Source organism: Sus scrofa, chromosome 5, assembly GCF_000003025.6.
Source record: "Sus scrofa isolate TJ Tabasco breed Duroc chromosome 5, Sscrofa11.1, whole genome shotgun sequence".
Lineage (NCBI taxonomy): Eukaryota > Metazoa > Chordata > Mammalia > Artiodactyla > Suidae > Sus > Sus scrofa.
In genome coordinates this window covers 88,017,144-88,040,145 of record NC_010447.5, presented here as the reverse complement: position 1 = coordinate 88,040,145, position 23,002 = coordinate 88,017,144, and the positions used below count along the sequence as shown (strand labels likewise).

Here is a 23,002-nt window from a genome sequence, read left to right as displayed (position 1 = left end):
TCTGTTCTCTTTATGTTGATATGATAATTACTTTAATAGAACTCAATTAATAAAACTATGCTGACTATTAAGACCCAGGCCCAGAGTTCCCTGGTGGCTTAGCAGGTTAAGGATCTGGCGTTGTCGCTCCTGTGGCTCTGGTTATAGCTATGGCACAGGTTCAACCACTAGCTTGGGAACTTGCATGTGCTGCAGGCAGAGCCAAACAAATGAGCAAACATTTAACAACCAAAAAAAAAAAAAAAAAGACACAGGCCCTTAGCTCTATCACTAGGTTACTTAGATTTGAGCACTTTAGTGGCTGGGAAGAGGAGGTGCTTCTGTGCACAATATCTCTATACTTGGATTTGGACAGAGGAGGATAACTGATAATACCAAAGTTTAACCTTAAACTTCTGTATGTTTCCCACCCTCTTTTCTCTAATCAAATGTCATGGGAGGCAGGGGAGGAAAAGAGGGGAAGCCGAGTACTCAGCGATATCGCACTAGTTACTTCCTAGTTCAGGAATGAATTCCTGTGCATTTCTCAGAAGGTAGAGTCGGGCTTCGCTTCCATTTTACAGCATGTGGAGCCTCAAAATCAACTGTCTTCTGTGCCCTTTCACTTTTTCACTAGACGTATATAGATTACCTGTCCTTGGCAAGTTCCTCATGGTTCTCTTTGCTTCTCTTAGGAACCCTCTTCTCCCTTGTCCAGATAACACATTTCTTGATTTTATCCTTCCTCCTTCTTCCCATTGGCCCCCTTTATAATCCATGTCCTCATAAGATTATGCTTATACATTCATTACAACAGCCTCTTAGGTGACTTGCCTCTTTTTTTTTTTTTTTTTTTTGACTTGCACTTTCAGTACCTTTTACTTCGCAGTCATTCTTAGAAGATAGCTTCTAAGCTTCTATGATGACTTCTATCTGTTCTCACAAGCTATTTTCATATTTTTCTCAAACAGCACATTGATAATAACTATCTTAAAAACCGAGAGTGGTTCCTCCTTTTCTTACTAGACTGAATTTGAACTCCTCGTCCTGCTTTCAAGCCCCTCCACTATGAGCCCATCATATGTGGTTATATTCTCTACTATTTCTGATATAAATTATTTCTTCTAGTTAAATCTATCTAGTTAGACAATGGTTCCACAAACTTGCTGTTATTAACGAAAGACATTCATAGCGATCCCTTTACCAAGAATGCTGTCCTCTCCAACAGTCTCCCGCTATGAGTCCTCCTCTTACAGCCCCAGCCCTGCCACCACTGCCACCACAGCCCCTCACACCAGAGGGCCACTGTAGTGAAATGAAAGGAAATCTTGAGCAGCAAAGTATTAAGTAGATTAAGAACTCCCCAGAAGCAGCAGTGAAAATAGAGTTCCTGCAACCTGCTTATTCATTTATTGGGCCTATGTAAATCAGAAATTAAGAGTTTTGGAGTTCCTATTGTGGCGTAGCGGAAATGAATCCCACTGAGAACCATGAGGTTGCGGGTTTGATCCCTGGCCTCGCTCAGTGGGTTAAGGATCCGGCGTTGCCATGAGTTGTGGTGTAGGTAGCAGACACAGCTCAGATCCCACATTGTTGTGGCTGTGGCTGTGGTGTAGGCCGGCAGCTGTAGCTCTTGATTCAACCCCTAGCCTGGGAGCCTCCATATGCTGCAGGTGTGGCCCTAAAAAGGACCAAAGACAAAAAAATTAAAAAAAAGAAATTAAGAGTTTTATGTTTTAGGCACTATTGTTTTCTGTGCATTCGATTTTTTGTTGTTGTTGTTTCTGTAATTAAATTACGGTCTCCTTAAATAGGGTCTTGATTATCCCCCACAGTATTCATTCAGCAAGTTACTCACTCAAGTGGATATTAAAATACTATTTACTGCTATATTCTAGCACATAGATCAGGAGACAGAAATCTCCACCTTCCTGCAGGTTACATTCTAGCAGTGTTAACCCACTAGTTGGTTGATGCATTATGCAGATTATATGCCCCCATTTAATTAGCAATAATCAGAACTATCGAACAACTTCTCATATATGTTGCGTTCTTTTAGAATTAAGCAGACTTATAGACTAACACTGTACAAGAAGTCTGAAAATAGCATTTTATATAAACTGGTATTCTTTTGTATTGTTTAGTATTGTCTTCATATAGCTTTAAATTTATCCACTTAACAGAATGGGTAAAGATAAAATGATGAGAGAAATGTGTCTCTTTTTCAGGTATGTGCTTTTGATAGTTTACATTTGCAAAGGTAATAATGCTAATTTAGTTTGTGCAAATAAGTAAAAAGCTTCTGATACCATAAAATGCCTTTCCCGTGAAAAATTTCAGTACATCTTCCAGAGTTGTTTTCGTCTCTGCCTACAGGGGTAAAGTCCGAATGGAATTAGAGAGGGAAATTCTACACTGGAACCTGCTGTGGCCATTTTTTTTTCTGTTGTTGCTGCTTCTCTAGTGGAGTTACTGCAGCTTAGGGATCTGTTTCTTGGAAATGGACATGTTTTACAAAATAATTTTTTAAATAAACGCCAGATCTTGAAGACGTGCTTTTTCTTCCGTCATGCTTCATAACATATTGTATTGTACTAACCCCTCATACTGGGAGGAGAGACTGCCTAGCAAGCAACCCACTGCCTACTAACATCAAGAGGGGCTAAATAAAACTTCATTTTCCCTGAAAGGACAACTTCTGCCGTATGGATATAATATTTATGTATTATGCTTTGTACAGTAGTTGATCTGGAATGCAGGTTTTATTTAATTTTATATTTTTCTGTGGCATTACAAAATGTGTAGAAGTTGTGGCTTTACTTTCATCAGGGTCTTGTTAGGTGGTCGGCAAATGAGCTGAATTGTATGTTGTATTTTTTCCCATGCTGTTTTAACTTGTAAATATATATGTATTGATGATAGGATCATTACCTGGATTACTCTTAGGGCTTTTATCAAAGACACTATCAGTGAAAACCACACTGCTTATTCTTGAATACAGTGGTTTTCAAATGCTAGTGTGCATCAGAACCCAGGGGAGGGCTTGTAAAACACAGCCAGTCCTCAGTCGATTTCCAATTTAGTAGGTCTGGGTGGAGCTGAAGAATTTGCATTTTTACCAAATTCCTAGGTGATGCTGACTGATGTTGGTTCAGGGACCACATGTTGAGAACCACTGCTTTAATATTTTGAGTAGGAGAACACGTGAGCTGTTTTAAAATACTCATAAAATACTCATCAAAACCCCATCTCATTTCATGACTTAGGCATTTTATCTCTTATAATAGTCTCTGGTTTTATAAATTTACATTGATTTTACTAGAAAGTTTTATTTAGCTTTTTATTTATTAAGAAAAAAATACTGGGAGTTTAAAGTTTAAATCATTGCCGGGTTTTTAGTTATTATTTTTCTTTCTTTCTTTCTTTTTTTTTCCTTTGAAGCTGTGTTGAAATCCTTCTCTCCTGTAGACCCAGTGGAACCCATAAGTAATTCAGAATCATCAGTGGATTCAGATATGGGGAAAGTTGGTAAAAATGATACTGAAGAGGAAAGTAGTAAACCCTCCACCACTGACAATGAAATAAGTAGTAGGACTGAGTATTTATGTGAAAACCCTCTAGATGGTCAAAATAAAGACAATTCTGCAAATGAAGTCTTCTTCCAAGGAGCTGAAGAAAGAGTGTGTTACCAGTGTGAGAGTGAAGATGAGTCCCAGCAGGCAGATGTAGGTGGCCTGGCCCCTTCCCAACCAACTCCCCGGGACTCATCCCAGCCCTCCATCAAGCAGAGGCTGGCACAGCTACAGCTGTCACCGGATTTTACCTTCACTGCTGGCCTCGCTGCAGAAGTGGCTGCTAGATCTCTCTCCTTTGCCACCATGCAGGAACAGACTTTTGGTGATGAGGAGGAAGAACAAATAATACAAGAAAATAAAAATGAGGTAGAAGAAAAGTAAGAGCCAAGATTTACATGAAGGATTTTAAATGGCTGGGGTTTTTTTGTTTGTTTGTTTGGTTTTTGTTTTTTTGGTTTTTTTTTTTTTTTTTTGGTGAAAGTATTTTAACTTCAAGACTAGCTATTCCACTGGAAAGGGAAATGAGTGTAAGTTTACTGTATTTTTAAAGCTAAGATGTGAATTTACAGGAAGAACCCTGGTTTGAACAACTGATCTGAAAATAGTAGTTACCTATAAATGGCAGATTTTTAGGAAAATAAGAGAAAGGTAAGGGCTCTTTTGAATAAACTGCTGTTTTATTTGCAGCATACCTGATTGATCTTAGAAATTCTTTAAGTATCTTTAATAACAAATGAATTTATCATTTCTTGCCAGAATTTACTACCATAAAATGACTGGGATAATTCTGTTGCAAGAACATCTACATTTAGTATGACTCATTTTTACTGTATTCTGGCAGTTAATAACTGCAGCTATTATGTCAGTAACAAGTTGTTTGTATTTTATTTTTGTTTATACCTGTCGTAAAACAAAAATACACGTTCTGAATAAAAAAAATTGAATTCATGCAATTGATGCGTACTGGGGTTTGGAACTAAAAAGTAGTTTCAAAAGTACTTGGGTGTTAACATGATAACATGTGTCTTATGTTTCCTTGTTTGTATGTGAATTCAGTAGTTAATTTTAAGATTTCCTAATGATCTTTTTAAGAAAAAATACTGTACCTTTTTAGGAACTACCCTTTCAAATTTTTGTGTATCTTTTTTTGTTCTTGCTGCAACTAAAAGAGATGGCATCAAAGTGGGATCCCACTAGTCCAAGGCCTTATCCCCAGCTTTGCAGAAAGTTGCTTTTATCCCTTTGCCTAGAGATAAATGTTGCCATTAACCAGCAGGTTACAATGCTGCTGATTTCCAGCCTGAGGCACTACCCTCTTCACTTTAATAAGGTTCTGGAAACAGCCTATCAACTTCCTGGAAGGCATCCTTGTCTCCTTAACACTTTATTTATTTATAAACTACCTCTTAAAAGGGGTTGCTTTCCAAATTGTACAATCTCATCTGTTTTGTATTGTGATTACATTTTCAAAGAGTGATATTTTCAGGAGTTATGTTGGTTTTTAATACCTAGAGTGCCTATGTACTGACATAGTTTATAGATATTATTTGAGGAAAATGTAGGAAAAACTCAATTTATGCTTGCTATTCTAGGAAGGAAATTAAGAACCTAGTATGCCTTGAGAGTTAAGAAACGTATTTGAATTCCTATAATTTAGCACTTCAAGTAAGTAAATTTTCATAAACCAAAGGGGATTTTTTTTCCCAATAATCTAAGGAAATTTATTGTTGTCCTGAGGAAAAACTTGATTTTGCTTTATAAGAATAGTAGCAATACTTTATACTATAAGTAATTCTGCCTGTTGCCAGAAATTTTGAGACTTAACCATAATTAAGCTCTTGGGAGCTGTAATATCTTAGAGTGGGCCTAATTTATCACTTAGAAATAGTTAGCTAAATTTTAAGGAAAAAATCCTGTGTTGTAACTATTGTATTCTTAAATAATAATGCTTAGAGTTTATTTCCATTTTAAACTGCTTAGTTCGAAATACTTTTTTCCTTGAATTTAGAAGAATTATGGGAAAATTTAGTAATCTCTCTTAATCTGTGACCTTACACAAGAATTCGAGTTTAATAATTTTTAATTCTTTTATGCCATTTTTATTACACCAGTTGGGGAAAATACCTTCATAATATTATATCAGTTTTAAACAGTGCTCTTTAAGGTGATGCTTTTTAATTTTGAAAGACTAGTCTTCATCAGGAATTTCTAATCTTCCAGTCTAATGTTTTATTTACTTGTTGTTATTTAGTTCCATGAAAATTCTGCTTTTTGAAATCATGATAAGGGTCTTGTAACTTTAATTGAATGTTCTTTTTTATGTAGTTTTTAAATTTCATCATCTTTTAAACTATTTCTAAGATAAAATATTGTCTTCCCTGTGAAAATTCCTAATTTTCTTATAGAATAGTCTAAAAGTCAGTGTTTTTCCTCCTTCTTAATGGGGCCATCTGCATTAGAATACATTGGAGGTCTTATTTTAATTTTTATTGTATTTTTTGGTCTTTTTAGGGCTGCACCCGCAGCATACGGAAGTTCCCAGGGTAGGTATCACATTGGAGCTGCAGCTGCTGGCCTGTGCCACAGTCCCCACAATGCTAGATCCAAGCTGTGCAACCCACATCACAGCTCACAGCAACCCTGGATCCATAACCCACTGTGCAGGGCCAGGGATTGAACCTGAGTCCTCATGGATGCTAGTCAGGTTCGTTACTGCTGAGCCACAACAGGAACTCCTGCTCAGTTATTCTTAATCAGTCATTTGGGAATGAGACCTAGGTGATGCTTCTGCTTAGTAAAATAGTATGGTGAAAGAGTATCCTCTGCTAAGATTTTGTTCTTCTTTCTATGAATATGTTAGGAAATAAAACAAGTCAATGTAGATATTCTTGTACTTTTATGAGAATATTTTACTTTGTTGTATGAGTTTCAGACAAAGTGACTAGTTTTAACGTAGATGTAACTAGTTTTAATAGATGCCATCCAATGTCCAAAAGAAGCCCTCTGGGAAACATATTTTATGGGGAAAACTTAGAATCATGCTCTCCAAATTTAGCAAGAATTCTTGTAAAGAGTAATATTCTGACAGCTTTTAATATAAATATATCCATAGTTTATTTTAAACCTAGTACTTAACGTAAGAATGCATGAAAGAGGCACTAAGGTCACTCTTGAAGACAAGGTTTTTATCCTTTGCCTATTGTTAGGAAAGTCATGGCAATGAATGATCTGGTGACAGTTATCATATCTTAAATCCTTTTTTTCTTTCAGCTTTCACTAAAATGCTACATATCTGGCCTGTCTAGGGCCAGACTCTTGATAATCTTTGATTTGCAGTCTGCTGCTTATTTTCACAATTTGTCTGTATTATCTGACTTCATAAATTAAGTCCTCATTATTATTAATTGTACTTACAGCATCTGAATAATTTTCATTAGGAACAGATGCATTGACTCAGATTTGATTTCTGAAATTATTGGAGGCAAGTAATCAAGAGAAACACATTTAAGGCAAATTACCAAGGAAATTTAAGAATATGGGTTTTAACAGTTCAATACAGAGAAACAGGCCTGAGTTTAAATCCTAGATCCATCATTTAAAAGCTATGAGTGAAGTTCTTGCTGTGGCTCAATGGGTTAAGAGCCTGACATAGTGTCCATGAGGATGCAGGTTCAATCCCTGGCCTCATTCAGTGAATTAAGGATCCAGCATTGCTGCAAGCTGCAACGTAGGTCAGAGATGCAGCTGAGATCTGGTGTTGCTGTGGCTGTGGTGTACGCTAGCAGCTGCAGCGCCGATTCAACCCCTAGCCTGGAAACTTCCATATACTGCAGGTGCAGCCCTAAAAAATCATTTTTTAAGTAATATAAAAGCTGTGGGTGCAGCTAATATAATATTATCATGGGGAGTTTTCCCAGAAAAACTCAAATTCTCTAAATTGCCAAACGATGTTTTTGTGATTTCCGACTTCTCAGGGTAGTTAAAAAGGAAATAAAACTTCTGAGGCCGGAAAACAGATCTGGTTGTGTAAGTAATCAGTTAGTAAATATGTTAGTATAATAGGTCAAAAAATTAAAAACTTAGTTTTTCTGCAAAATAAATAGTAATATTCTGATTCATGCAATAAAAATGGTAAAGCTTTTAATGTTAAAGCATAAAAGGGATCAAGTTCTGTTTCATAACATTAGAAGTCACTGGAGTGTTAATCAGAAGTAACCCTAGAGCACATCTCACTCTGATGACTGACTTTTACTAATATACCATTAGTAATGTAAAATATGAAGTATTTTGATAAATTATTGGAAATCATGTGGGAAGAAAAGTTCAACTGATCTGGTTTAATCATAGTATACTGTTCCTATATCTAAACAAAACAAGAATTAAATACCTGGGAGGTCCCATTGTGGCACAGTGGAAATGAATCCGACTAGTAACCATGAGGATGTGGGTTCAGTCCCTGGCCTTGCTCAGTGGGTTGGGGAGCCAGTGTTGCTGTGAGCTGTGGTGTAGATTGCAGGTGCAGCTTGGATCCTGCATTGCTGTGGCTGTGGCCAGCAGCTGTAGCTCTGATTCAGCCCCTAGCCTGAGAACGCCCATGTGCCACAAGTGTGGCCCTAAAAAGCAAAAAAAATAAAATAAAATAAATACCGTAAGACGGTGGTATATAGCTCAGCTAACTTATTATTTGAACTAAAGTAGATATGCCATGAGTAAAACCAGAGAAAGCTTGAAGATTGATTTGAATCCTGTCTATAAGAATGTATCTATGCAGATCACATTTAGAGTTAGAAAATGAAGCTTTGAATATTTTAGAAGAGAAAATATGGGGGGAAATGAATCATAACAATTCATTCATGTTATCTTTTTTTTTTTTTTTTTCCTATTTAGGGCCACACCCAAGGCATATGGAGTTTCCCAGGCGAGGGGTCTAATCGGAGCTGTAGCTGCTGGCCTATGCCACAGCCACAGCAATGCCAGACCTGAGCCATGTATGCAACCTACACCACAGTTCATGGCAACACTGGATCCTTAACCCACTGAGCGAGGCCAGGGATCGAACTTGCTTCCTCATGGATGCTAGTCAGATTCATTTCCACTGAGCCATGATGGGAACTCCCATTCATGTCATCATTGACAGGTAACTTAATTGCATAAGTTAAATTTTCAATTAACTGAGGCAAATCCATTTAATCATTAATTTTTAAACAATTTTATAAGAAATAGTCTAAGTATTTCTACTTATCCATTTTTTCTTTGTCATCTTCAAGAGCATAACTTCCTGTCATGGGTGATAAATAGAAATCACCCTCAGGGGCTACTGAGATATATAATGCCCCTTTCTATGTGACCTTGCATTGCTGTGCTTTTTGAGTTATGTCTGTTTTTCATAGTTTCTCTATTTTCCCTTATAATCAGCTGTCACTTTTTTGCTGCTGTCTTGTATGCCTGCCTCCTGCATTAGGCCCCTAATTTGCTGCTTCTAATCTGCTGTGGACTGAGAAACCAGACTGCCAAGCTTGCTAAACTGTGTCTGAAATAAGAGTAAGTAGACTGAACAAAGGCTAAGGGGCTTTTCTGTCAGTAAAGTGCATGGACTTTGTGGTACCTGTTTGGCTGCTTAACATACTTTTTTTGGTTTGTTTATTAGTTCTTTACTAAGAATCTGCTAAAAAATACTTGGTTGAATGTGTTATTGCCATATATTTAAAGTATTTCATCAGTTTTTATATGGTGATATTTCTAGGACTCTCCATTAATGAATTCAGCTATACAAGAAAATGTGACTGTCATCTTTATACAGATCGTTGTGTGTATTTTAGGGAAATGTTGTATAGTTTGTTCTTGCTAAATATTCTAGGATAGTATACATACATAAAACTTAAAGCACTGTAAATAGAATTCAACTCTGCTCACCAAAATATATGTTCTAGAGCTATTGGTTTGAGACTAAACATGCATGGCTTATTTAGTAAGAACTGTCTAAATAAATATTTGGAGGAATGAGCCATTCTAGGTATCCCACTTTCCTAGAGAACTTAAGGATCTGATGTTGTCACTACTGTGGCTCAGGTTGCTGCCGTGGCGCAGGTTAGATCCCTGGCCCTGGGGACTTCCACATGATGGACGTAGCCAAGATGATAGTAATAAGTGTATTAAATCAGATAGCTGTTCTCAAAATAGAAGAGCTCTTAGTGTACAAAATGAACCATTTTGTTTCCATATATTTACCTTCTATATATTTCACTCCTCTAATTTTTTGGCTCTGATTAAAACCAGTCCACTTGAATTAGCATTTTCTATAGGGCTTTCTATTTGAATTAAATACCACATGCTGCTAATAATTTCTTTGGCTGGGTTGTTTTTGTTATGCTGGTTTTGTTTTTAGAGAACTGTATCTTCATTTCCAAAACATGAAGTAGGTTGAGCCCTGGAAAATAAGGAAATTTTCATTATTAATACCATAGAGAACTGAGAAGTAATAAGGTTTTTAGACTCCAGACAGACCAAATAATTTATTCTTTGATTATGCAGATTTTTAAGACATTATTTTCATTCAAAAATATACGTTAAAAGTTTGCCAAAAGTTAGTGTTAGATCTGATGATATTGACAGATATTTGAATGACTGAAGTCCCACTGTCATTATGTATTTTGCATGTTTAAATTATAATATGTTCATCAAGTATGATGATTTTTCTCAAGTGAAAAATAAACATTAAATTCGCATGTTATGATATTTGCAAGTAAAATTCAAATCTGTCTAGGAAGGGGTATTTGTCTGGGATTAGCATTGAACCAACTTAGTTTTACCAAGTTAGGCTGATTCTGTTTTAGTAATCATATGTTGATTCATCTTTCCATAATATACAAGGTAATCAGAAAATCAGGCTGCTTATTTTATGGCCATGCCTCAAAGTCAGCTTTCAGTTATCCGTGTTACTGAAAGGGAATTGTGATACAACATTTATTAAAAAATAGATGATCCAAACCAGTTTTTTGAGTTGAGACTGCCATTACAGCATAGTCCTGAAGCCAAACTTGAGTTGGTGGTATATGGAGAAAGATTCTCTTCAAGAATAGTTGTAAGAGGGAAGTGAGTCTACTTAGTGTAATTGCTATAAACCAAAAAGAGGATGAATTGATATATTCATATACAAAAGTCTAATGTGAATAAGGAGTTGATTTTATGCATATACTAAAATGTGTGATAAATTAAAATATATACAGTATGTTTTAATCCTATAAATTTTGATATATTTTAACCTATCAGCAATTAAATTGTTGCATCCCCATTTACTGAATTTCATTTGGCATGTATCAAACATGGTATTGTAATAGGGCAGCATTTAAGTTGTGTACACGTTGGAATATTTTATTTTTACAAGAGTATATTCTGAGATGTTGTAGAAATACATTTTCCCTCTCGTTTATATTTTAAGAGCTTCTAAAAACAAGGGATAATTTTACTATTTTGGACTTGATATTTTTCACTTTTGTAGCATTTCTTAAAGCTACCAACAAATTACTTTATCATTGAACATATTTTTAAAAACTGAATGTGTCTTCTACCAGTTTATCCTTTTATAATATCCCAAGAAACTACATATTCTTTTCCCCCTACCAAGTAAATCTAAATTAGTTCCATTTCTTTTCTTTTCTTTTCTTTTCTTTTCTTTTTCGTCTTTTTGGCTTTTAGGGCCGAACCCACGGCATATGGAGGTTCCCAGGCTAGGGGTCCAATTGGAGCTGTAGCTGCTGGCCTACACCACAGCAATGCGGGTTCTGAGCCACGTGTGCAACCTACACCACAGCTCAGGGCAACGTAAGATCCTTAACCCACTGAACGAGGCCAGGAATCGAATCCAAGTCCTCGTGTATGCTAGTTGGGTTCGTTAACCGCTGAGCCACAACGGGAACTCCTAAAATAATTCTATTTCTAAATCACAGTATTTTCTGCATTTTTATTTCACCAACCTGTACCTTTTATTCATGCTATGACTTAAATAATGCTTACTTGGGCACAGTACTAGCATCTGGCAATGTATAGAAAACTCCAGATATGTTTTTCCCACCCCTTAAAGACTGGCTTATGGTCCTGGTACAGCCCTGGAGGTCCATACGAGTGAAAAGCCCAGAAGTCTACCTGAGCTGAAAGCAATCCCAAGGAGTTTGGTTTGTTTGGGTTTGTTCTAGGTATGGTCCCAGGGATCCCAGATCAAACCAGGCCCCTGGGCCTATCCTAGAACCAACCTAAACTCGCGCATCATTCCTGGAATATCAAGAGGACGAAGACCGAAGATTACCTGAGGCTGGCAAGACATCCTGCGTTCTTCTGTATCTGTGTCTCTGTGTTAGCAAGAAGTGGTTGGTTAATTCTTCTAAGATAGAAGGATGACAGTGGACAATAAGATAAAGTCTTATCAGACTTTGACATTATAGTAATTTACTGCAATAGAAATGTGGTGTGTAATATGGTTATTAATAATTGCCAGTGAGAATTGTTCTTGAAACCTTTATTATTAAGTCTCTATTTTTAAGTTAAAGAACTTAGCCACCAAAAATAAATTCTCTCCCAAATTAATAATTTCTGTTTTTGTTTTTCTCAAGGACTTTCTACTCAACAATATTATTTTTATCAGTGTTTTTAATATTATTTTTAACTAGGAGTCCCCATTGTGGCATAGCGGAAATGAATCCAACTAGGAACCATGAGGTTGCAGGTTTGATCCCTGGCCTTGCTCGGTGGGTTAAAGATCTGGTGTTGCTGTGAGCTGTGGCTTAGGTCGCAGACGCAGCTCGGATCCTGCTTGCTTTGGCTGTGGTGTAGGCCGGTAGCTGTATCTCTGATTCGGCCCCCTAGCCTGGGAACATCCATATGCCATGGGTGCGGCCCTAAAAAGCGCACACGTGTGCACACGCACACACACACACAAATATATATATATATAATTTTTAACTAGTTTTTCATAGTTTCAGAAAAGTATTAATCTTTGCTTTCAGACTACATTGCCAAGTGATTCTAAACTCTTATTTTTTGGAAACTCTTGATTGCCCTTTTAATCTGCTACTGAACTTAGCATATTGCTTTCAGCTTGCTTTTTGAGGTTCAGATCTGGGAAGAACCTTAGCATCATTTGTAGATACACTGCCCCTCGTTGACTCATTGTAGGCTCTATCTTAGAATTTGCTAGGTTGATGAAAAGCTAGGATGAGCGTGGAAATGACTTGATACCTCATATTTTACAAAAGTGTTTTGTAAGGTTTTTAGCAAGTTTATTTTTGTTCTCTGCTGCTCTAGATTTTTAAAATAATCTGACCTAGGTGATTCACCTAATGGTCTCACATCATAACTCTGACATCACTGTAGTTATATACATGTTTTTCTTTAATTTGGAGGACAAGTATTCTGAAAAGGCACTGAAAAGACCCCAAATCCAAAGGTTATTGTACACAGTGAAAATATATACTTTTGGTGATACTGGCATTTCATCAGATTTAGACCATGTTTGAAGTAAGTGTAGACTAATCAAGGACTCTGTGTGAAAGGAGCCCCAAACTGTGCTGTTCTTCCAAGCCTTGTCACATCAGAAAAATTAGATCAGTGGGGCATCCTTTAACACAGGACTGTGAGCTTGTTGAGGCTCATTGTAAAAAACTCAACCCTGGGATTAGTTCTCTGCTACATTCATTACATAAATGCTTCATCCCATGGACTCCATTATTTTTGCCTTTTAAAGTGTAACCTTAGGTTTGCACTTACCTCTCCACGTTTTTCTTTTTACATAATGTTTTTGTATTTGCATAGATCAAAACACTATATATATTACTATGTATATATATATATGTTTTTTGATTAAACAGTAGATTTTGGATCTGATAATTTTGGATTTTGATTCCTTTTCAAAGCTAAATGATTTAAATGCCTTGTCTTGTAAATTCACTCATAATTTAAGCCTCAAGTCTTCTCATTTATTTTTCTCTAATGAACTACATAGGTGAGCCTTATTTTCAGTTTCTTCCAGAATTTATGACATTTTCTATTTACCCAAACATGAAAAGGTTCTAACATCAGCATTCTTGTATTAGTGCACTCATCTGTGAGCGAAGTTGACTATATTTCTTGACATAGCCCATCTTATACTTATGTGCAATAAGTGTTCTCAGTTGCCGGGGGCCTTCGTACTCTCTTTGAACACTAAAAATAAGAATTTGTATACGGTCCTACAGAGTTCAGGCTTGTTTACACAGTAAGTTTCTAAAGTCTCCCTTCACTTTAGACACTTTTAGAGTGTTATGCCATATTTTCTAAATATCATTTGAGAATATTCTTTCAGAAATGTTTTAGTTTTTACTTTTTGATACTTTATGTTTTATGTAGTAAAACTGTACATTTTTAACCCTACCTGAAGACTTGAGAGTATAACCCTTTTAAAAAACAGTAATTTCTTTATGTATTTCATCATATTGAATTTCTGTCAACTGTTTCAAAAGGTTTTACAAAAACCCAAGAGTAGGTTTGCACATATCTATGTTGTTATTCCTTCTAAGCTTAAGAAGTCTCCAATAAAATCTGTACTTCTTTATATTTTGTACCTTTTTAATTCTAATATTTGCAACATGAATTAGCCAAAAGATAAAACTTCCTTTTCTCTTCCTTCTGTCCCTATTTTCTACTATAGTTTTCAAAATTTGTTAACATACCCACAAAAGATAGCAGTTGTCTAGGAAAGCCTTGGATTCATTGGTCCAAGTTTTGTTTGTTTTCTCTTCAAGTGCCTGACATGATAATTTATCAGAGTGAAAACAGCAGATTCAGATTAAGTTTAAAAGCTCCATTGTCATCATTCTCAGTGACTGTCAACCATTGGATACATTCTAATCCTGTGATATTTGTTGACTTATATGACCTCCTTGACAGAAAAGACATACCGAACTAAGAAGGGAGTTAACATCCAATGGACCATACTTGTCCTTTGCAAAGGAATGAATGATTCGTTTTAAACTTTTCTAAGCTTAGCTATGGTCTTGGGAACATTCATGGTAATTCCACAGTGATTCTGCAGACTGAATGCCCGTTAAAGAGAAAGTGGCCATCCTTGAACTGAACTTTTATTTTAAATAAATAAGCTGCCTCTTTGCAGAAAAGATTTGAGGCAAGGAATAAGTATTTGTAAAGGCAGTTCTTGAAATCTGACACTTGTCTGGGATTTGTTAATTAAAATTGTGAGATAAGGTAGATTTTATATAGTTAGAGGATTCTGAAGTCCTTGGATAGGAAATATTCCATATGATAATCATTCTTTGTCTTCACAATTTGCTTTTGAAGGTCCTTAGCAGATGTGTTATAACCATTGAAAATAAAATTGGCAAATAGCAATTTTCCCCGAAGGCACATCTGTAAAAATTAATAAAACACTTTCAGAATCTGATCATATGAAAATTAGTCCTATTTATTTGAAGTGCGATCTTAAATGTGTCCCTCAAGAAAATGTTTATTTTTATATACAAAATAATATTAGGTATCAAACACGTTCCTAGAACCTGAATAAACTGTTTAAAGATAAATAGACTCAGGGGAGTTCCTGTTGTGGCTCAGCTGGTTAAGAATCTGACTAGTACTCATGGGGATGTGGGTTCAATCCCTGGTCTTGCTTGGTTGGTTAAAGTACCTGGTGTTGCCATGAGCTGTGGCATAGATCGCAGGCGCATCTCAGATCTGGCGTTGCTGTGGCTGTGGTGTAGGCTGGCAACCTCAGCTCTGATTTGATCCCTAGCCTGGGAATTTCCATATGCTGTGGGATCGGTCATTAAAAAAGACTCAATAGTTTTCTCACTCAAAGTCATACACATGAAGTGGCAGAACTAGTATCCCAATCAATTCTAAAAAACACCAACATCTGTTCTTCACCATTATGTTAAACTGCTTGTGCATACATTTCATTTCATAGCTAGCCTCTAGGATAAAGTAGAGCCCTGAATTTGGAAGTCAGTAGAGTTGGATTATGGACAAAACTACTTCTCTAAATCTCAAGCAAATCACTTAACCATAATGATCCACAGTTTCCTCTACAGGAAAAAAAAAAAAAAAAACCAACAATTGTGAATTATCAATTGGACTAGACCTCTAAAATCCTCTTCCAGTAGTAAAATTCTCAGATTTTCTATTTCTTAATAAAGGGCTATAACTTTACTATGAAAGTCAATCTGTCATCTGTTCCAGGGTGCAAGAGAGCTTATATTTAGGCCCAGATAACGTCTTGAAAACTGTTCAAATTTAGAGATTAGAAAGGATAAGAAGAGGTGGCAGGGGAGGGAAATAGCAGTTTTAAAACAATGTAGCTGGTTCCAACACAGAACATAACCTGCTAAGAACTAAGTATACCTTATATTTTAAAGCAATCCAAGTACTTCATAGGGGAGTATAAGATTTCAAAAGGAGTAGTTCTCTATAATTACATGTTACTTCTTTCCCCTTAGTTAGCAATCTTTTCATCATGAAGGGATGTCTGATTGCAGCGTTTTCTCTGGGAAAAGAGTTTACTGGCTTATCTTCATTTCAGCAAAAAAAAAAAAAAAAAAAAAAAATCTCTTGTTTCCTCTAGGACCATCTCTAGCCAATCCTGGCTGAAACAGAGTTTGGTGTGGTTCTTTGATCTGAAATGCTTTATTTAATGCCCATGCCTGGCTATTAGCCATGAAGCTACTTATCTTGCCTGAATTTAGAAGATTAAACTTTGATGCATGATTAATTATAATCAGTGACAAGTTTACTATGTACAGTATGTATGCAAATATTTTATAAGATCTAAAGAATTGAACAGTCATAATCCTCTTAAACAGAGACATATGGGTGACTTTTAGCCAATTTTTTCACCAGGATAAATGTGAAACACTTGTAAATAGGAAAAAAAATGTAGCTTAAGAAATCAATGAGGGGAGTTCCCGTTGTGGCGCAGTGGTTAACGAATCCGACTAGGAACCATGAGGTTGCAGGTTCGGTCCCTGCCCTTGCTCAGTGGGTTAACGATCCGGCGTTGCCGTGAGCTGTGGTGTAGGTTGCAGACGCGGCTCGGATCCCGCGTTGCTGTGGCTCTGGCGTAGGCTGGTGGCTACAGCTCCGATTCAACCCCTAGCCTGGGAACCTCCATATGCCGTGGGAGCAGCCCAAGAAATGGCAAAAAGACAAAAAAAAAGAAAAAAAGAAATCAATGAGCTGTAAATGTGCAGGGTTTTGTTGTTATTTGGGGATTATATTTATTTGTATAAGTCATCACTTCGTAGGTTGAAGCTGGGGCCTGGAGGAAAGGAGACAATCTTCTGTCCTTGTGGAAATAAACGGGTCAAAATGCAAACATTAGAGAAAAACCTTAAATCTGTGTATGTCCAGGGAGTTCCCGTCGTGGTGCAGTGGTTAACGAATCCGACTAGGAACCATGAGGTTGCGGGTTCAGTCCCTGGCCTTGCTCAGTGGGTTAAGGATCTGGCGTGGCGTTGCCGTGAGCTGTGGTGTAGGTTGCACACGCGGCTCGGATCCTGTGTTGCTGTGGCTCTGGCGTAGGCTGGTGGCTACGGCTCCGATTAGACCCCTAGCCTGGGAACCTCCATATGCCATGGGAGCGGCCCAAGAAAAATGGCAAAAAGACCAAAAAAAAAAAAAAATTGTGTATGTCCAGAGGCCATAGTATGACTAGACACAATACCAGAATTCAAAAGTTTCTTGTACTGAAATCATGTTGAGTTTGAATTGCATTTGAGCTTCAAAACCCAGACTATCTAATGCAGAGGTTCTCAGAATTTTACTGAGGACCCCTGATGTTATTTTCCCCATAGGCTCCATGCTCTGAAGAATCTTTATCTATCACATATTCTATATTCATTGACTCTTTAAGTTGCACACCCTCCCAACACCTTTTTCTTTTTTTCTTCTTTTTTAAACTAACTGAAGCGGTAACGGCCATTTAGTCTGAGTGAGTGCTGCATGCCAGGCTCTGTTCTCAGCGCTGAAGACAGAGCGGTGAACAAAACAAAGCTTCTGCCTTCACTGAATACTACAGGGGAGTCAGGCTTCACATATTGGGTGGGTCAGCCCCTCGAAAATGAAGCCAGGAGAGATACGAAGGATGCAGAGTACTTTTCTATATAGGATGGTCAGGTACGAGGGGAGCGAGGGAACCAGCACACACATAGGTACAAACACAAATACTGCAAAAGCAGTAAGTGAAAGGGCCTTGAGGCAGGAACAGAAGCTAAGTAAGTACGGCTGGAGTCCAGTAAGAAAGGCACCTGGCCAGTCGAGGAGGGCCTGGGAATGAATAAGGCTTTTACTTTGGGTTAGGAAGCCATTGGAGGGTTTTAAGCCGCGGAGTGACATGATTTGGCTTAGATTGTTAGAGGGTTATTAAGTTTAAAAGGCATTCTTCAGTGTGGACATCTGACAGGGATGGGGAGAAGGGAGACGTGTTGGCTACCGCAGAAATCTTTGTGAGGGATGATGGTTGGCGGCGGTGAAGGAAATGAGGGGCAATCAAATTCTGGATATATGTTGAAGGTAGAGCCAGGAGGACTTGCTGATGTAATGAATGTGCAGCATAGGAAAGGGGAGGTCTAAGAATTTCAGGCCACACCTGTGGCATATGGAATTTTCCAGGTTAGGAGTTGAATCAGAGCTGCAGCTGCCAGCCTATGCCACAGCCACAGCAACACCAGATCAGAGCTGCATCTGTGACCTATGCCACAGCTTGTGGCAACACCAGATCTTTACCCCAGGGATGAAACCTCAGGCTAATTCTATTACAAAGAACCTTGGTCAGAGGGACAGAATTAGGACATATGGTGTCTGCTCACATCCTTTGCCTATTTTTTGAATTGAGCTATTTGTATACTTTGTTAATGAGTTTTAAGAGTTCTTTATATAGTCCAGATATTAATCCTTTATTGGATATATGCTTTGCAAATATTTACTCCCCGTCTGTGAGTAGCCTTTTCACTCTCTTGATAGTTCTTTGACACACAAACATCTAATATTTATTGAATGCTTCTTTTGTGGCAAGTATTGTCCCAATCCCTTTGCATATATTCACATGTATTTATTTAATCTTCATGATAATCCTATGAATTGTATGTTATTATTGACTTTCCTGAAAAGAGGAAACTTAGCAACAAAAGGAAAAATATAATTTTTTCTATATCAAAATTAAAGATGTTTGGAGTTCCCACTGTGGCACAGTGGATTAAGAATTCGACTGCAGCATCGTGGGCTACTGTGGAGATGTGAGTTCAGTTCCCAGCCCAGCTGCAGTGGGTTAAAGGATCTGGTGTTGCCCCAGCTGCATCGTAGGTCATAGCTGCTGCTCAGAGTCAATCCCTGGCCCAGGAACTTCCATATGGTCCTGTGAAGTAGGTCCCATTTCTAATTCAGATGAGACGAATACATGTCAAATGTTTATGACAACTTGGGATGCTATTGCAGTCTCCTAGGACGTTTTGCCTGATTTTTAGTGGTAACGCTGCCTTCAGATCCGCTTCCCAAACCACTGCATTCCTCATGGTTTTGATGTTTACCAACTTACCCCTCCACAGCTGTTGCCGTAAGAAGCAAGTGCTTAAAATATTATCATTGACTAGATCAATGGATCTTTTTGTTCACTTTGCTTTGCTTGTAGACTTGAGAATCTATTTAACTGAGCTCTGAGTGCACTGGAGAAGTTGGTTTGAAGTTTTTATCTGCTGTGCAGTAAACAGAACATGGGCTCCCATAGCGTTCCTACAGCTACCAAAGCGAGGGTGCTTCCAGTGGAGTAACTATCCAGGCCTGATCATTTTCACCCTTATGAGCTACATATCAGAGAAGGATATAGGTCACATTTATTTAGTTTGTTACGTGGCTCCTGTTTATCCCTGTCTTTAATATTTCTTTTTGATTTCTTACATATCCCAAGATAACTTAGGAATGGATACATGTTCAAATATAATAAGTAAATTATATTAAGAATACTCGAATAAGCATTGAAAGCAATCCAAATGAACTACTGACTTTACAGTAATTTGTTAACAATGGATGGTAACAAATGAAAATAATTTTTAATTCAGTACACATTTACTGAGTGGTCTTCTTTATACTAGACACAACAATCACGCTGTGAGATAAGTATTCCCATTCCCATTTTGTAGATGAGGAGAGTAGTTCTTTTTTTCTTTCTTTTTTTTTTTTAAGGGATGTACCCATAGCATATGGAAGTTCCCAGGCTAGGGGTCTAATCAGAGCTACAGCTACCAGCCTACGCCACAGCCACAGCAACACAGGATCTGAGCTGTATCTGCCACCTACACCACAGCTCATGGCGATGCTGGCTCCTGTACCCAGTGAGGGAGGCCAGGGATTGAACCCACATCCTCATGGTTCCTAGTCAGATTCGTTTCCACTGCACCACGACAGGAACTTCCAGGAGTAGTTCTTAAATAAATTAAATATCTAGGCCAAGGGCTCAAGTCTCTTAGTAAATAAATAAAATCATAGACAAATTTCTCCCAAAAGTCTCTTTGACTTCAAATTAGATGTTTGTTCTATGTAGTTTGTTAGTTTTCTCTTATTTTCCTGGATAGGTCACCACATACAAGGACACCCATTCACACACACGTGTGCAAGTGAGCACTTCACACAGAGGAATCCTAATTACCATTTCAAGCAGCAGAAGCCACTCAGTCTGCATTTCATTTAATTACAGAAGTCTACAAGTAGTCAATTAAATGGGCAAGTAATTCCTCTGTGCAGTGTTCACTCACATATTAAAGTTGTTAATCTCATTTCTTTAGACATCCACCCCCAAACCACTGTCCTCACTGTTTCAATTCCTCATTACTCATGAAGTGATGTGAGAATCTTTTTGCAAGAGTACTTTGTAAACTGAAGAGATACTGTCTAGTTGTGGGATGCAGTCTGTTCCACTTTATTTGGTTGATTGTAGTGAGAGGTCAAATGTTTAAACTATACCAGTTATACCATTGTTCTAGGGATTGAACTGACTGGAACTGAAAGACTTTTACAAACAACTCAAACCAAGCACACAATTCCTGATTTGCTCCCTCAAACTAAATATGGCCTTGTGGTGACCAAATATTGACTAAATGAAAGCAAAGAGATTCCAACTGCCCTTTCAAGCACTTACCACTTAACCTTAATGCAATATCCCAATATTTTTCCAGACAGCAACTCTTTCAGTTAATTAGAGATTGGAAAAGGGATATGTGTCCGAAGAATAGGTAGACACCTCCAAAATGCTCTCCCGTAGGAATCCTAAAAATTTGCATTTACAGAAAAACGAAGAGGAGACAATTTTCCACCCTATCTACCCATGGATTATATCCCAATGCTGCCAATGACACCTCCTGTTCTCCACTTTGGACTGTGAGTCAAGATGCCTGGGTTCAAACCTCAGCCCCACCCCTTAGCTGTGTGATCTCTTTGAAGGCTCAGTTTCCTTATATGTAAAACAGCAACATCATCTCATAGGATTGATTGTTGTCAAGATTCATGGAATTAGTTCTGTGAAAAGGTATGATTTCAGTGGATATTCTTTTCCTGTATGTCTCAAATATTTATTTTTTAATTGGGAAATTCCTGCCTTGTATAAAAGCCTGGGGCCTTGCCAAGGGCTGAGACAAAGACTTTGTTGATAAGTGAAAGGAACAAAGCAAAGTAAAAACAGGTTTGACATTCCTGTTGGAAGGATTGGTGAGTATTCATTCACTCTGCCAAAAAATATTTATTTAAGTCTACAATTTTTCTAGCCACTTTCCTAGGCACTGGGATGCAGGAATGGACAAAAAGGACAATGTCCCTGCCTTCACTGGGGGAATCAGATAATAAACTGGTAGACACATAAGATGCCAAGTAGTGATTAGTGCTATGAACCAAACAAAGCCGGGTGAGGAATGGGGAGTGAGAGGGGCTCTTCTCAATAGAGCAGAAAGGGAAGGCCACTGAGGGGGTGGCATCTGTCTAGAGATGTGATTATGTGAGAGAATAAACCATGCAACTACCTGGAGAACAACCAGCAAAGAGCACCAGGCGTAAAGGCTCTGAGTGGGAAGAGCAAGGAGGTCAGGGCAGCAGGAGCTGAGTGGGCAAGCAGAGGAGAGGCTGCCAGGGGCTAGAGTAGATGCCTTGTGCTCCATAGAAAGGATGTGGGATTTCATTTCAAATGCGACGGGAACCCATTAGAGGGTTCCAGGCAGAAAAGTGCTGTAATCTGAGTTATGTTTTAAAAAGATTATGCTGATCTCTGCATGGAGGACAGCCAGTAGACGGGGCAAGAGCAGAAGCAGGGAGGATGATCGAAGAGGATGATGCCCAGAGGTGGTGAAATGGTACAACTACTTGGATTCTAGATATATTAGGAAGGAAGAGGCTACAGGGTTGGCAGATGGATTGCAAGTAGGGTAGGAAAAAGGAGAAGTCAGGAATTATTTTAGTCCTTCTGCTCTGAGTAAACTGGGTGCGGGCCACTTGAAATGAGGAATATGCTGGAAGGAGCAGATGTGGGGGGGAATTAAGAGTTCTATTTGGGAAAATTGAGTCAAGATGCCTCTTTATCCAATGTCTGAGGAAAATATTGAATAGTGAGTTGGAATTAAGAGGACCCTGGAGTTCCCCTGCAAAGAAGGGAGAGAAGGTACCCAAAGGGGTAAAGGGGCAAGCTGATGCTGGCAAGGATGGGAATAACCCTCAGAAAATGGAGATGCCAAAACAGACCAGGCATGGAGAGCCGAAGGTGCTGGAGGTGCCAAGTGAAGTGTGTGCACTTTTGATAACTGTACCTCTGGTGACTGCACAGTTTGAAATACTGTTTTTTATCAAGTTTTATAAAAGTGCGGAATTTTGTTTTACTTTTTTTTCTAAGCTATGTTGTTAGCACACAGAACACTTCATTGCTGTTTTGGGGGAAGGGCACATGTCACTAACAGAATGTCTCTGAAGCTGGATTGACATAGAGAAAAAACCTTTTCCATCTAGTTTTCAGAATTCCTTTTGGTTCCCAGGAAGGAGGGATTCCTTGATGTTGACACACATTAGCCATCTTGGCACAAGTGCCTTGTGGTGTGGAAAACTAAAATTAGTTTTTTATGCCCTCTTCTCCCTCTCCACCTTCAGCATAGGCTTGACTCCCTTAAGCCCAGAGAGACCTCCTGGGACTTGATCTTACAAAATTGGTTACCAGAATGTCAGGCGATGTGGACCTTCCAGTGTCACCACTGAGATGGCATCCCTCAAAAGATCAGCGGTTCCCTTTTTAGATTGTGGATCTTCAGATTGATCATTCTACCATTTTCATTTCCATTTCCTGAAAGTAAGGGTCAGGTTGTGAAAGACTGTTAAACAATATGCTAAATGTGAAATGTCAACCCTCACTCTAACCTTTCCCTGTTCAGGGCATTACTTGAAGACTTCAT

The 23,002-nt window shown here is 38.1% G+C and overlaps 1 protein-coding gene and 1 non-coding gene across 13 annotated transcripts in view; both read left to right on the top strand.

Annotated features, from left to right (window-relative positions):
- The window catches only part of VEZT (vezatin, adherens junctions transmembrane protein), a 104,742-nt gene that overhangs the window by 64,623 nt on the left and 17,117 nt on the right, over positions 1-23,002 (top strand). For 10 of the 12 annotated variants that reach the window (XM_003126713.5, XM_005664249.3, XM_013998066.2 and 7 more), the window contains one exon: positions 3,421-10,790. The exons of 1 other annotated variant lie outside the window; for it this stretch is intronic. In XM_003126713.5, the coding sequence (XP_003126761.2) occupies positions 3,421-3,935 (515 nt within the window). In that variant the 3' untranslated portion in view covers positions 3,936-10,790. Of the gene's footprint in view, positions 1-2,355; positions 10,791-23,002 lie in introns of those variants that run through there. One more of the 12 variants, XM_013998068.2, reaches the window with a different exon arrangement.
- MIR331 (microRNA 331) lies at positions 11,728-11,807 on the top strand. Its single transcript, NR_038560.1, has one exon. It is a non-coding gene; the product is annotated as a microRNA 331 (primary transcript).